Source organism: Vombatus ursinus, unplaced genomic scaffold (genome assembly GCF_900497805.2).
Source record: "Vombatus ursinus unplaced genomic scaffold, bare-nosed wombat genome assembly UNPS02012082.1, whole genome shotgun sequence".
NCBI classification, from domain to species: domain Eukaryota; kingdom Metazoa; phylum Chordata; class Mammalia; order Diprotodontia; family Vombatidae; genus Vombatus; species Vombatus ursinus.
Window position 1 is genome coordinate 3,685,610 of NW_020951860.1, and position 13,741 is coordinate 3,699,350.

At 42.3% G+C, this 13,741-nt stretch overlaps 1 protein-coding gene across 1 annotated transcript in view; it reads left to right on the forward strand.

The window, feature by feature from the left end:
• Nucleotides 1–13,509, forward strand: part of LOC114039562 (cat eye syndrome critical region protein 2) — a 146,874-nt gene extending 133,365 nt beyond the window's left edge. The window contains exons 14-19 of the mRNA XM_027857355.1: nt 417–805; nt 1,061–1,189; nt 1,380–2,220; nt 4,443–5,859; nt 7,137–7,254; nt 8,307–13,509. Of these exons, the coding sequence (XP_027713156.1) occupies nt 417–805; nt 1,061–1,189; nt 1,380–2,220; nt 4,443–5,859; nt 7,137–7,254; nt 8,307–8,312 (2,900 nt within the window). The 3' untranslated portion in view covers nt 8,313–13,509. The remainder of the gene's footprint in view (nt 1–416; nt 806–1,060; nt 1,190–1,379; nt 2,221–4,442; nt 5,860–7,136; nt 7,255–8,306) is intronic.
• The last annotated feature ends 232 nt before the right edge of the window (nt 13,510–13,741 follow it).

Here is a 13,741-nt window from a genome sequence, read left to right on the forward strand (position 1 = left end):
AACCCACCTACTTGTAACAAATATGTAGTAAAATATCAGATCATTCTGTACCTATCTGTCATCCATCTATCATCCTCTTTTGAAGTCATGGCTAGTTGCTGCTTTAGTCAGAAATCTGAGGTCATTCAGAGCTTTTTCCTTCTTATATTATTGTGGTCATGACATAATTTGTTCTCCTAGTTCTGCTTACTTCATTCTGCATAAGTTCATAGACTTTCCATATTTCTATGCATCCATTATATTCATCATATCTTGTGGCATCATGTCCATTATATTCATATACCACAATTAGTTGTCATTTTCCAAATTATGGATACTTCTTTTATTTCCAATTTTTTGTTGTAGCAAAAATTACTCAAAACTTTCCTCTGTCCTTGGGATCTGTGCCTAATTACTACATTTTGCCTTGAACACAGAGTATACCAAGATGTCTGACAACTTAGAGAGGTGTTTCCATCGGGCAATGCTAAAGCATTTTCCTGGGGAAGATGGAGACACAGATGATGAGTTCTGGATTCGAGAGGATGAGAAACGGGAGAAAAGGAAGAGCCGAGCTGGGCGAGGGGGTGCAGGCAGCATTTGGACCCGATCCAGAGACACTGAGGGATCCAGCAGGAGACAGCAGCCTTTGGAGAATGGGGGAAAGCCCCTGCCACCACCACATCGAGCTTCCTCCTCTACAGATGACCAGAGCAGCAGGACCCTGCAGCCACCTGGGGAGGTGGGTCCTTCCAATGGCCGAGGCTTCTCTCATCCTTTGCATTTTGGTGGGATGCCTAGCCAGGCACCTCTTTTAGGCCAGATGGTAAGGAGTAACCTAAGTATGGTTCTGGTTTTCCCCTATATAGTGAATTTATGGAAGAAGTGGAAGACTCTTCAGCAAGTCTTCATGTGACATTTTCTCCGTGTCCTGTCATCCATCCCTTTCTTGATGTCACTTGCTTGATATTCTTTCAAAACCCATTCCATATTATCTCTCTCTTTAAGGAATTCTGCCACCTTATATCTAATGTCTGATACTTCTCTTTTCCCATCCTACCCCTTCTCCACTGATCTCCAGAGGCCAGCAGTGCCAGGAACATTTGGCCCCCTTCATGTATCTGATCCAGTTAACTTATATGGATCACCCAGAGTCCCAGAACCACACCCTGGAGAATCTGTTCAGCAGCACCAGCACTTTCCAATGCAGGTAAGAGACCTCAGAAATTTAAATGGCAAAGATCCCATTGGCATTAACTCTAAAACCATGTTCTGTCTTTTAGTTTAATTTTAGCTCTAACCTGGAAAGTCAGTCTTGTCAGGCCTATGATGGACAGAATAAGATGGGCTTCATTCGGGGGACCTAGTGAACCTTCTCTCTCACCTTTGTCTTCTTTCAGCCTCCAGTTGGACTAAATGAACACAGAGGGCCTAGGCTTGGTGTACCAGAAGAAAATCAGGTGTGTGGAGGGCTGACTCATTTCTCTACCATGGGACCACATCCTGGAGCCTTACAACTTGGGCAGATGGGTGGCCCTGGCCAGGATGGTAACATGTATCCTCCAGCACAGTTCCAGGCAGGATTTATTCCTCCCAGGCATAATGGGCCTCCGATAAGACAAGAATTTTCTGAAAGTTCAGATCTACCCCCTCCTGGTCACATGTACAGACCATACAAGTACCTGAATCGAGTACACTCTGCAGTCTGGAATGGGAACCATGGGGCAACAAATCAGGGTCCCATGGGTCTAGAAGAGAAGGCCCCTGTGGGACCAGGAGCTTCTCTCCAGCCTCGAATTCTTAGTCACATGATGGATCCACGAGGAATGAGGTCATCTCTGCCCCCAAACCAGTGGACTGAACAGTCAAGCTTCCTACCTCATGGGGTTCCTCCTTCAGGGTATATCAGGCCACCCTGTAAATCTCCTGGACAGAGATTACAGCAGCCACCAGCACAGAGCTCTCTGTTTGGGGGACCCTCCCCAGCTCTTCGGGGAGTACAAGGAGGAGAGTCCATGATGGACAGCCCAGAGATGATTGCCATGCAGCAGCTCTCATCCCGTGTTTGCCCACCAGGTGTGCCTTACCACCCCCGACAGCCTCCTTCCCCGAACCTACCTGGACCTTTTCCCCAGGTAGCTCATTCAGCAGCAGTAAGCATGTCCACCTCTAAGCCAGCCTTGGAAAACAACGGAAGTTCACAAAACACCAGCCAAACAAAGGAACCTGATAGTAAACAAGGTACCTTCTGAGTCTGGCTTTCACTTTAATTTATGATTGAATGAATTGAATGATTTCCAAACCAAGAATGATAGCTCATTTCTCGGTTCCTTTATCCACAGGTCTACCTTTAGAGGCAGATGAACTATAAACAACTCTCTAATAATTCACTTTGCTTTGTAGATATTATTTTGCTAATTGATCAAAGTACCTAAGAAGTAGTTCTCCCCCAGTAGTCTTTTTCTGTGCTGCCTTTGTGTCTTCGTGACCCTGTTTGCAGTTCTCTTGGCAAAGATACTGGAGTGGTTTGCCATTTCCTTCACCAACTCATTTTGCAGTTGAGGAAACTGAGGCAAATAGTACTGAATGACTTGCCAAGGGTCACACAGCTCGTAAGTATCTGAAGCCAGATTTGAACTCTGAAGTCTTCCTGATTCCAGACCTGGCACTCTAGTGTCTGCGCCAACAAGCTGCCCCATTTACCATCTTACTATTCCTGAAACCTTACATTCTTTAAACAGCCACTTGAGGGAACAAACACCATAAAATGAGTAGAGGGGTAAAGGGTTTGTGCTATTTATCCTCAGATAAGGAAGCTGAGACTCCTGGAAATTAGGTACAGTTATATATAATCAATCACTGGGTAGAGCTAGGATTAGCTCATTAAGATGCTTAAGTACTAGCATCTGAAACCTTTGCTTGATCTACTCAATGAACAGGGTTTTCCCATTTGGGTTTCCAATGTTGGTTATAATTCAGATCTTTAGAAAAGAAAACCCACTTGAATTTATATTCCACTTTTAAAAGGGGTTTGTCTCCTCTGTGGAACCGTGCAGTTACTTGTCTAGGTGACAGTTTTTGTTTGAAGGGAATAGGGATGACTAAAGCAATGGGCTTTACTTGAGTAAAGCTCTTCAGAGCCTTAACAGACTCTGAAGGGAATGTTTTGAGATGTAAATGGAGAGGGGAAGGAGTGTTTCTCTAGCTTGCTTAGAGACCTCTTAAAAGCCAAGTTAGAATGACTCATTGTGCAGAAGCCCTTTTCTCTGTAGTGAGTGAGGCTTTCTGGTGGGCTATCACAATAGTGCCCTGAAGAATCCCAAGGTTCTGATTAGCTGCTTAAGAGACTGATGGGTAATTTGATTGGATTTTTTACCAAGTTTTCTCAGGGAGCTAATGCTATAAGAGATGATTACTCTGTGCTTCATGTAGTTTCTTGTCCATTCAGCTTTAGTCATATTTTAGCACACATGGTAGGTCGGATTAAACTATGAATGTGGCCTTCCTGAGTCCCTGAGAATTGGTGTTGGTCCTCCCCCTCTCACCCCATCCTTCCCCTACCTTCTAGAGTAACTTCCCATGCTGTTTGCTGTAGGAAGTAGGAGGTCCTTCCCGATGAAGGTCTCTTTTCTCCCGTCTGTGGACTTTCTACCCCCCACCCCTTTACCTCCAACAGGCTTTAGTTCTGTTCTCTTAGCATTTTTAGAGTCTCCTGCTATCGGGGGAATTTCTCTACTTGTCAGTTGTACTTCGGTCACGTCCCAACTCTCTGTGACCCTATTTGGTGTTTTCTTGACAAAGATAGTAGAGTGGTTTGCCATTTCCTTCTCTAGGTCATTTTACAGAGGAGGAAACTGAGGCGAACAGGGTTAAGTGATTTTCTCCGGATTATATAGATAGTAAGTGTCTCAGGCCAGACTTGCACTCAGTTCTTCTGGACTTCAGGGCCAGCTCTCTACCCACTGCTCCACCTAGCTGCCCAATTTCTCTACTATGAATCTCCATTTGATGGGCATGACTCTGGTAAGGCCCTTCTGGAGCTTGGGCAGACCTTTGTTGAAGCATTTGTTAAACACTTGGTGATGGATATCCCTTCCAGGTTCCTGAAGTGTCAGGAACAACTGTGGACAGACTAGTATTGCCACTGCTGTCTCCTTTGGGAGCTTTCAAAATATCTTGTCATTGAAGGAAGGTAGCATGTGCCTTAAATAAAAGCTGACTTGAAGGGGGCAGCTAAGTGGTACAGTGGATAGAGCACCGGCCCTGGAGTCAGGAGGACCTGAGTTCAAATGCGGCCTCAGACCAAACACTTGACACTTACTAGCTGTGTGACCCTGGGCAAGTCACTTAACCCCAGTTGCCTTAAAAAAAAAACTAACTTGACTTTCCAGTGTCCACCTTAAAAATGCTTTGTCTCCATTTCTACTGTTCTGATTGTTATCTTCTTTTCCCTTGTGTTGCAGAGCCTAGACTTGAGGAGAAACCTCCGGGCCTTAGTGCTTCAGAGGGAACATACCTCGCACAGCTACCTCATTCCAAACCACCCCTGCAGACTGACTGTATTAGGCAGAATTCACCACAGGACACAGAAGCAGACGGCTCGATGGTTAAAAGTGACTCCTCTCAGTCTGAAGAAAACTGTAAAGCAACCAAGGGCAAAAACACCTGGCCAGCAGAAGGCAACTACCCCAGCCCCAGTGCCCAAGGCTGCATGAGGGACCTTACAACCATAGCAGATAGAGGGGTCCTTCCCGAAAATGGCGTCATTGGAGGAACGTCCCCCTGTGGCTCAGAAGAAAAGGGAGTGGGTGGTGGTACCTCAGAAAAGCCACTTTGCCCCCGAAACAAGACGTTTCAGGAAGCAGCTATACCTTGTGCGGGACAGAATTCCAATACTTCTCGGAACTTAGATGCAAGTTTGATGGGCAACACTGTCAACCAGTTTCCCCCTCTATATGTGCCTGGTTTAGAATATTCTAATTCAGCTACACGTTACCACATCAACCCAGGTCTTCAAGGTTTTGGTCCTGTGATGGGGGGGAAGCAACCCCCGGTATCCCATCCACAGCATTTTCCACCTCGTGGTTTTCAGCCTAGCAACTCGCACTCAGCTATGTTCCCTCGGTATCGCCCACACCAAGGCATCCAGTACTCTTATCAGCCACCACCTCAGCCTTCCTTCCACCACTATCAGCGAACTCCTTATTACACATGTCCACGGGGCTATTCTGACTGGCAAAGGCCTCTCCATCCCCAGGGAACCCAGCCTGGGCAACCAGCTCACCAGGCTCCCCAGCCAAGGCCGCCTTTCTCAGATAAAGGGACTGTAGCTAATCTGCAGGGTTGTGAGGCACTCAACACTACTCTAACCTCTCCAACCCGAATTGCTGTAGTGGGTGCCAAAGTGGTACCAACAGATGGGCAGAATCTAGGGCCCAAAGAAGAAAAACTAGATGAATCCATGGAAAGGCCAGAGAGTCCCAAAGAATTTCTCGATTTGGACAACCACAACGCAGCTACTAAGCGACAAAACTCTGTGCCCGCTAACGAGTTCCTTTATGGAGCTCCTTCCCCAGCCCTGAGTTCAGGGATGAATTTCAGTTCATCTGCTTTCCCACCCCACAGCATGATGTTACAATCGGGGCCTCCTTATGCATCTCAGCATACAGCCAGTCATTTTCAGCCTAGGGCCTATTCACCAGTCACTGCTCATGCATCAGCTCATGCAGCTGCTGGCCAGCCAAATGGCCTCCCCCAAGAGGGCCCTCTCTACCGCTGCCAGGAAGAGAACATGGGTCATTTTCAGGCCATAATGATGGAACAGAGGGGCAATGTTACTGGAATGGGAGGACCTTTCCAGGACTTATACAGATCATCAGGGTAAGAATTGATTTCTGGAAAAAGGATAAAGTAGTATTAAAAGATACATGTTAGTACTTTGGAAAAGAGTTGTGTAACAGTCACTGACCTTCTAGACGGAACTTATCAGAAAGTTTATCTGACATGGCCAATGTATTTGTTTTGCAGTGGGAAATGACTTTATTTATTTGTTACAAGCCAGGGCTCTACTTTTTTTCTTTTTTGGAAGGGGGGGTTCAGGTTTATTGGGAAATTACAGCGGTTTTTGTTTTTGTTTTTGTTTTTTAAGCTTCAAAACAGCTTTTTTTTTTTTTTTAATTTAGTTGCATTGACTTTTAGAACTTACTTTTGACTCTGATATTAATTCTGGGTGATTTTACAAAAAGAAGCTAACAGACCACAGTTAGAGCATATTGTAGCCATTGCTGTGTGACTGTTTAGTGGCTTGGGGTCTAAGACTTCCAGAGGTTCTGGAAGTATTAGAATGCACAGTCACAGCAAAGGAATTGTGATATAGCTTTGCTTCTTTATAACACTTGAACTCGTCTTTTCTCTACCAGCAGTGCAAATTAACAAGAGTCATATAGCCCAATGTATAGAATTAGAGGTCTGTGGCTTTTGTCCCCCCACAAGGTGAACTGTGAACTGAAAAGCCTTAATTTAGAACTATTAGCTGAAAGATGTTTAGAAAAGGAAAACAATAGTGATATTTATATATGTTAAGGATTTTCCATAGGAATGTCTTTCCCCATCCAGATTCAGTTCTTGAGATCATTTTAGGCACATAAAGCTGAGACAACTGAGAACCTTTTTTCCTTTCATTTATTCAACAAACATTATTTTTTTTTTTTAAGGCATTTGGGGTTAAGTGACTTGCCCAGGGTCACACAGCTGGTAAGTGTCAAGTGTTTGGTCTGAGGCAGATTTGATCTCAGGTCCTCCTGACTTCAGGGCCGGTGCTCTATCCACTGTGCCACTTAGCTGCCTTGCAGCAAACATTTATTAAATGCTTACTATGTACCAGCCACTGCTAGGCACTAGAAATACAAAGGAAAAAAAAAATAATTCACGCTCTCAAAGACCTTACCTATCTTGCCTTACGTATGCTACTCCAGTTTAAATAAAGCCTGTTTAGGGACTGTGATCACACAGTATAGAAATCTGAGGTCATGGTACTGGAATGAGAAGTAGTAATTTGAGAAGTACAGACAAGTGACCCCAAAATCCAATGGGGTGGTTGGCTCTGAGAAATAATATTTTATTAATATATTTATTGGTCTTTACTGTTGTGGCTCTAGAATGCAAATGCATCAAGCCCAGGCCCAGTCACAGTCTCCCTTTCCAAAGGCTTCAGCTCCAGCAACATCAAGAAAAGAACTTCCCCCACAAAAACCCTCAGCCTTGCCTCTGGATCAGGTGAGAACTTGAAGTTAGGGGGAGGGAAAGGATTTTGGGGGTTTTCCCCCATTCCTTCTTACAGAAGAAAAACTATATTAAAAAATGTTTCTATTCTTAAATGCCCTTCTAGTAGGCAGAACTTATGGTTAAGTAGACACAGAAAATTTGTCCAAGTGTGAATAATTTTCTGTAAGAAGCTTGGTAAAAGTGGACATTATCCCCCAACAAGCTCACCACCACTGGTTATAGTGAAGGGGAGAAAAAAAAGAGGGAGATTTCAGAACTAGCAACTGTTTCTAAAGGCAATGGCACTAGGTTTAACTTGCTAATTTTGTGACCTTTGTTAAGTTGCCTGGCCCTAGATTTAAGTCTGTTTTCTTTTCTATAAAATGATAATAGCACCTACCTCCCAGAATTATTGAGGGTCAAATGAGATTGCAAGGATTCAGAGGTTGCAAACCTTAAAATGCTGCATAAATGTAATGGTGATGACAGTGACAAGGATGAAGAAGAATGTTTATCTTATAAGATTATAGAAGAAATTACTTTGTAAACCTTAAAGTGCTATAGAAGTGTGAATTACCATATTTGGAGAATTAATATTAAAACAAAGCCTCTATCAATGAGTGAATACTGTTGTTATTTTTAATCTTCCCTCCAAGTAATTGTCTCTCACGTTTCTCTTGGGCTTGTAGTAGTGACCTCAGCAGCCCATCCTATTATGTCATTTCCTTACCCCAAAATTTTCAGTGACAGCCATCCATGCACTATTATGTTTTTCTACAATCCGTTTATTTGAGTTATTTAAACATCTGCTTACCAGATGAAAGTACTTTGAGGTGTTGAGTGCTGAAATGCAAGCATGCTTTTCCTTTTATTGAAGAGACTCTATCTAGTGCTCCTCACAGCATTGACCAGATGAAGGGGTAGGGTGTGTAACTCCAGTCCTTAGTTCTCCCTATTTTTGTTTCTGTCCAGGGACACCTTTGTTGACATACTTGTATGAGTGTAGCTTCATAAAAATCTTGAGGAAAGGAGATACATACAGTTTTGTCTCTTCTTTTCCTCAGAGCTAGTTCAAGGAAGAAAGCGCCCCCAAGAAAACAGAAGCTGCACGTGAAGACCTGGGCATAGAGAACTGAAGAGGCACAGTGATCCTTGTTCACCTTTCTTCCCCTTCCCACCCCTGACCCTTCCACAGTGGAAACTTCTTACCGTCTGGCAACTACTGCCATTCCAGAGATCCCTAGGGCACAACCCTTAGATGATGAACACAAAATCTACAATGGTCTTGGGTCAGGGATCTTCTACATGGCTGATCTGGACAGAAAAGGATGAACTATGTGCACCTGGAGCTAGTGGGCTTTCAAGACTTGAGACTGAGGTCTCATTCAGGGAAAATTTTTAAATCGGGTTAGGGGGGAGAGGTGGTGAAATGGGATGATTTGTAATTTTCATGAGCAGCTTAAACTCAGGTATATATTTGGGGACGGGAGATGTAATTTACTCGTAGTATTAATGTGTTTGGATCTGGGTCCAGTTTACAGAATTTACCTGTTGCCTTTTAAAATAATTTTTTTTTTTTGTTGGTGGTGAATGTATTGTATATAAAATGGGAAAGGGAAGGAAGCGGATGTGGGAATCCCAACCGTAGTGGGCACGTAGCACTGGGGTGATCCTCTACTGTTTACAGTCATGTCACACTGAAGTCTTTCAGGAGCTGGAAGGGTTGGGAGATACATAATCATGTCATTTGTTGTTATGGTGTTCCCTGGGTAGCCCTCCATGCTTTCAGAGCCCTTTAATCAGCCCAAGAGAGCATTCCCAAGCTCCTTCCTTTACTAGATTCACTAGAGGCCACATACTTTTCGAAAGCAGACAAATAAGCTTCAAATAAGAAGCCATGTTTGCACCATATTAGCTGCTCTGTTTATCATTCTAGTGGCCCAAATCCAGGATTTAAGAAACACTGTTTGATAGGCTTTTCAGTTGTCTAGAAATGGATATCAGGAATGGGGATCACTGCAATGTTTCACTCATTAGAAGACAAAACTGGATTGTCCTTTAGTGATGGACCTACCAAGACGGATGGTAGAAAGCGTCACTAAAAGCTTGTGAGCATTTAATCCTATTTTGTGGGAAGTGACTACTCAGGTTTGTACATGGTAGTATCAATAAGGAACTTGTGTGTTTTGAATAGAAAAAGTGTAGACTTACAGTTTAAATTTAGGAGTGATTCCATATATAGTTTAATTCATCACATAAAGCAAATCATAGCAAAACTAGTCACACCATAATTTAGGAGTTATCAAGAGCAAGGTGTTGGGAATCTTTTGCCCATCAGTGTATCAGTGGTAGGATTCAGCATTACAGTATTGAATTAATTTTGTCATTTCAGCCTTAGAATATGTACTCTACTCGATTTTTTTGGATTTACGTTGTAGATCCTGTTACAGCTGCACTGCCTCCCAAATTAATGCCTATATGTTTAAATATATTTTCCATGAAGACTAACTCTAGGAAAAAAAATACTGAAATCACAGGGTTTGGTTTGGTTTGAACAGAAGAATGTTATCTACTAAAATATATTTAAGACAATATCCACTTTCACAAAATCTGAATCTTCCCAGGTCCTTACGAAAATTCACGTCTAAGAAATAGTTCATATCCCCTTTCTCCCACTCACAGAGCCCGTAGTGAAATTGTTTTATTTTGTTATTTTGTGGCCACATAATACACCTGGAACCAGCTCCATGACAAAAGCTAGTGAAAGGCAGTGACACTTGGGACATAGTCAAGATTGAAAGGGAATGGGTAGATAGGAAGTGCTGAAGATTCTGGTAGTGATGCTTCTTTCTCCAACTGAACTGTGTTAACCTTTGTTTTAGTCACATTTAGAATTTAAACATAGTCCTCATTTAATGCTTATTTGTGTTAGTGCTCCACCGCTGATACAATGGTTCGAACTAGAAAAGTGATCAAGCTGTCAGGGGTATTCTTAATGCAAGAACACAACAGGTCATGTAATGCACTTGGTTGCCTGAAAACATCCATTTGCTCTCAAGCTGGTGTAAACTGGCTTAAATGGTACTACTGAGGGAGTGAAAAGGTCTATTTAGTGGTGCAGGCCAGTCAACTTCCAAGATTCTTAGCCATCATGAAGCACTCACAGTCAGTCTCTTCCTTAAGTCAGGTTTGGAATGTGTAATATGAGGATCACTTGAGTCCTCCTTAAGTAGAAATGTAGCAAAAGCTTTCTTAAAGCTGTGTAAGGGTTCTTTGTCTCTAATGATTCTGCAAAACAAAAAAGAACCCCAAGCAATAATAAGCAGAATTTCTATCTTTTCCTACACACACACACACACACACACACCCCCTATTCATGTCTGAGCAGTTCTGTATACAAAATGACATGATGAGCATGTTGTGTCCCCCCCATGTCTCTTTTAGCAGATTCTGTGAATAATACAAGGAAGAGAAATTCTAGCCTCTTCTTGCAATGTGAAGTCGACTAGTCTGAAACAAGCAATAGAAAACTGAACTACTGTATTAAAATTGTTACACTGTGAACATGGGCGGCAGTACAATAGGATATGTTAGAACAGCCACATTGTTGACTCATCTTAAATATATGTGAATAACCTAATTGTGTCCTCTTTGAGATTTTAGTTGTGTACGTTAGGTGTTAGTATCACATTCTGATGTTGGGTAGTTCCTGAGCTGTTAGAGATCACATAAGGCCATCCTTTAAGTGCAGAAACACTCCTACTTGAGCATCTGTGTTTCAAGCCATGTTGAATGGCTAAATCATTTAAGGTGAAGTTGAGGCTTTGTTTCACTTAACTCGGCTTTTTCTAGCACTTTTCATAGTGTCTTAAGCAGATGCAATGTCTTAAAGAACTATCCAAGCTTTGGTAAATGCTTCCCTTTCAATATAGCCAGTTCCTAGTGACCTAGCCTAGAAAATTATTGGAATCCTTCTTTGTCAGACTTTATCAAAGTTGCAGAAAATTACCCAGATAAATTTTCCCAAGACATGGAAGTATAATACCTAGGGAGGTAATTTTCACAGATTCTTACTGTGCTTTTCTTTTTCAAGCAAAAGTAGCCGGATATGGGCACTTTTCTTTCTTAGCCCTTTTTCACCTATTCCTTCAAATGTAAAGTAATCCTTTTAGTTTCTTCTTGATCTTAATTGTCAACTTCCAGAGCAAGCCAAGTACGCATATGAAGGAGACTTTTGTGTTTACTCTGCACTTTTGTGAAGCATATTAAAACCCATGTTTTGTGGCCACAGTGTCCATGCCAGGACTTATTCATAGAAAAGGTTTTATGTTTGAGAATAGCTTCCTTTATTAAAAGAAAGTTCTACTTGTGCTGCCTTAAACACCTAATAATACTTTTGGTGACTTACCAGTAGGTGCCACTATTGTGTGGTTTTGCCTATGGTATTACTTATTATTCATGGTAATCCCTGCCTGCTTGGGTCTCCACTGTATGCTTAGTATTACACAAGCACATAAAATACATCCCTATCAAGCCAGGAGCAAGCCCTCTTGTCTGGCAGACTTGGTCAAACCTAATTATGTTTATGCCTATATGGAACTCAGCGTCCAAGAATGATTCACCACTCTGCTCAGGCCTGTAGCCTTCCTCTTTGGGGCAACCCTGGTTTGAAAGTTCCCTTGAGATGAACTTTTCCCTGTCCTCACAGTTCTGAGGCAAGTGGAATCATAGAATGTGCTCGACTCTCCCTACGAAAATGCCCTATAGTCCAGGGGTGGAGCCTGGGCTTTATCCCAGCATTACGCTATGTTCAGTGCCTACTTAAGAGCCTATACACCCTTGCACAGATTTCTGACAGATACTTGTGGAAGATCTCACTTCCACAGTAGCATGTGAGCAAATCGCATGCTCTAGGGCACCTTCGTGTGATACTGGGATGCAGTGCCTTCCTTGCTCTCCAGTCACCAGGAGACTAAGGGTGTATGTGTTTTCAAACCAAGCTTGTCCTAGTGACAGCTTAAAAATCAACTTTCGTGTTTTCAGTTTCCTATATCCTAAACATACTGGTCTAGTCAAGGCATCATTGTCCAGTTAAGAGAGAAATGTGATTTTAGACTTGCTGATGGGAAAGTATAGTCTTTCTTTTACAGATTGAGACTGGGTTTCTCTCTTTGTTCCTTGAAACCTAAAGGTACGTTGATTGACCCTGCCTTCCATGAAACCCATCATTGTAACTTGGGCAGAAATAGTTCTTAAATCCTTTGTTGCTGTTTTCCAGCTGTCAGACTTAAATTGGGAAAGCAACTTTTGCCACCAGTCCGTGTGATGGAAACTTAACTGATCTCTTTTTACTGCTGTACTCCAATGGACTTACTTTTACTGATGTATAAAAAGACTGGGAACAAGCTCATTGTCCTGCATGTTTTTTGAAAGGTATTGGGGTGGGAACAGAGGTGAGGGTATCAAGTAAGTTATTGAAATGCTGAACCCCCTTTCTCTTCATGTAGCGACCTCTTCTTTGCCCCGAGCTTGGGCTCAGGCACCTCACTCTACTGCCTTCTACACTGTTCCTGGTAGCCTGGTTCAGGATCCACCAACCAGCCTGTGGCACACAGTGTCAGGGATTCTTTGCTCCTTCTGCAAAAACTGTGTGAACTTTCCTGGCCAGTACTGAAAAGGGGAATGCTATTTATTTTTATATTTGTGTATATTTTGTCTTGGTCTGCTGATTCCCTTTTACCCTGAGAGCGACACTTACCTCAATAGTTAGTTCAATACTGTGTTGAATACTTTTTTTAAAGAACTTTTTAAAAGCTTTTTGATCCTTGGAGGTCTGTAGATTTATTTCCATATGAATTGGTTATTTTGTATAAAGTACATTCTTAAAATAGCAAGGCTCTGGTGTGTATATGTTTGGGCATGGGGTTCACTTGCCATCTGGAAAAAAAAATTCACAAAAGTCCATGGAGTTGGATTTACATGTACTTGAGTGTCATTGGGAAATACCTTTGTGTCTTTTTCTGTTTTATCGTGGATAATGGGTTAGCCGTTCAGAATGTGATAAACCTTTCCTACATCATCCAGCAGAATATAAGGAGCAAAAGAAGAATGGGGAAGCCATGTCTGAGGCCAGCTGCTCTTTGTAGAAGGGGAATATTCTGGGCCATGCCTAATTCAGGCTACTCTAATTATTCAGGCTTAGGTTTAGAATTCATTGAGATATTTGTGAACCATTAAATGCAATAAAGATTACTTTATTAATAAGCAGTCAAGGGATATAGTCTGACATTTCCTCAAATTTGTAAAAATATAAAGTCTCTCAGTTAGCTTTTAGCCACCACACCATTTTATAAAAATAGGGGAGACCTCTTTTCCCTTTAGCCTTCTCTCTTCTCTGTCTTATCTTATAAACTCAGTGTTATAGGCAACATAATTTTGTTAACATTAACAGATAACATCTACAGATATTTCAGCATTGTATTAGCTGTGAGGAAGAGCT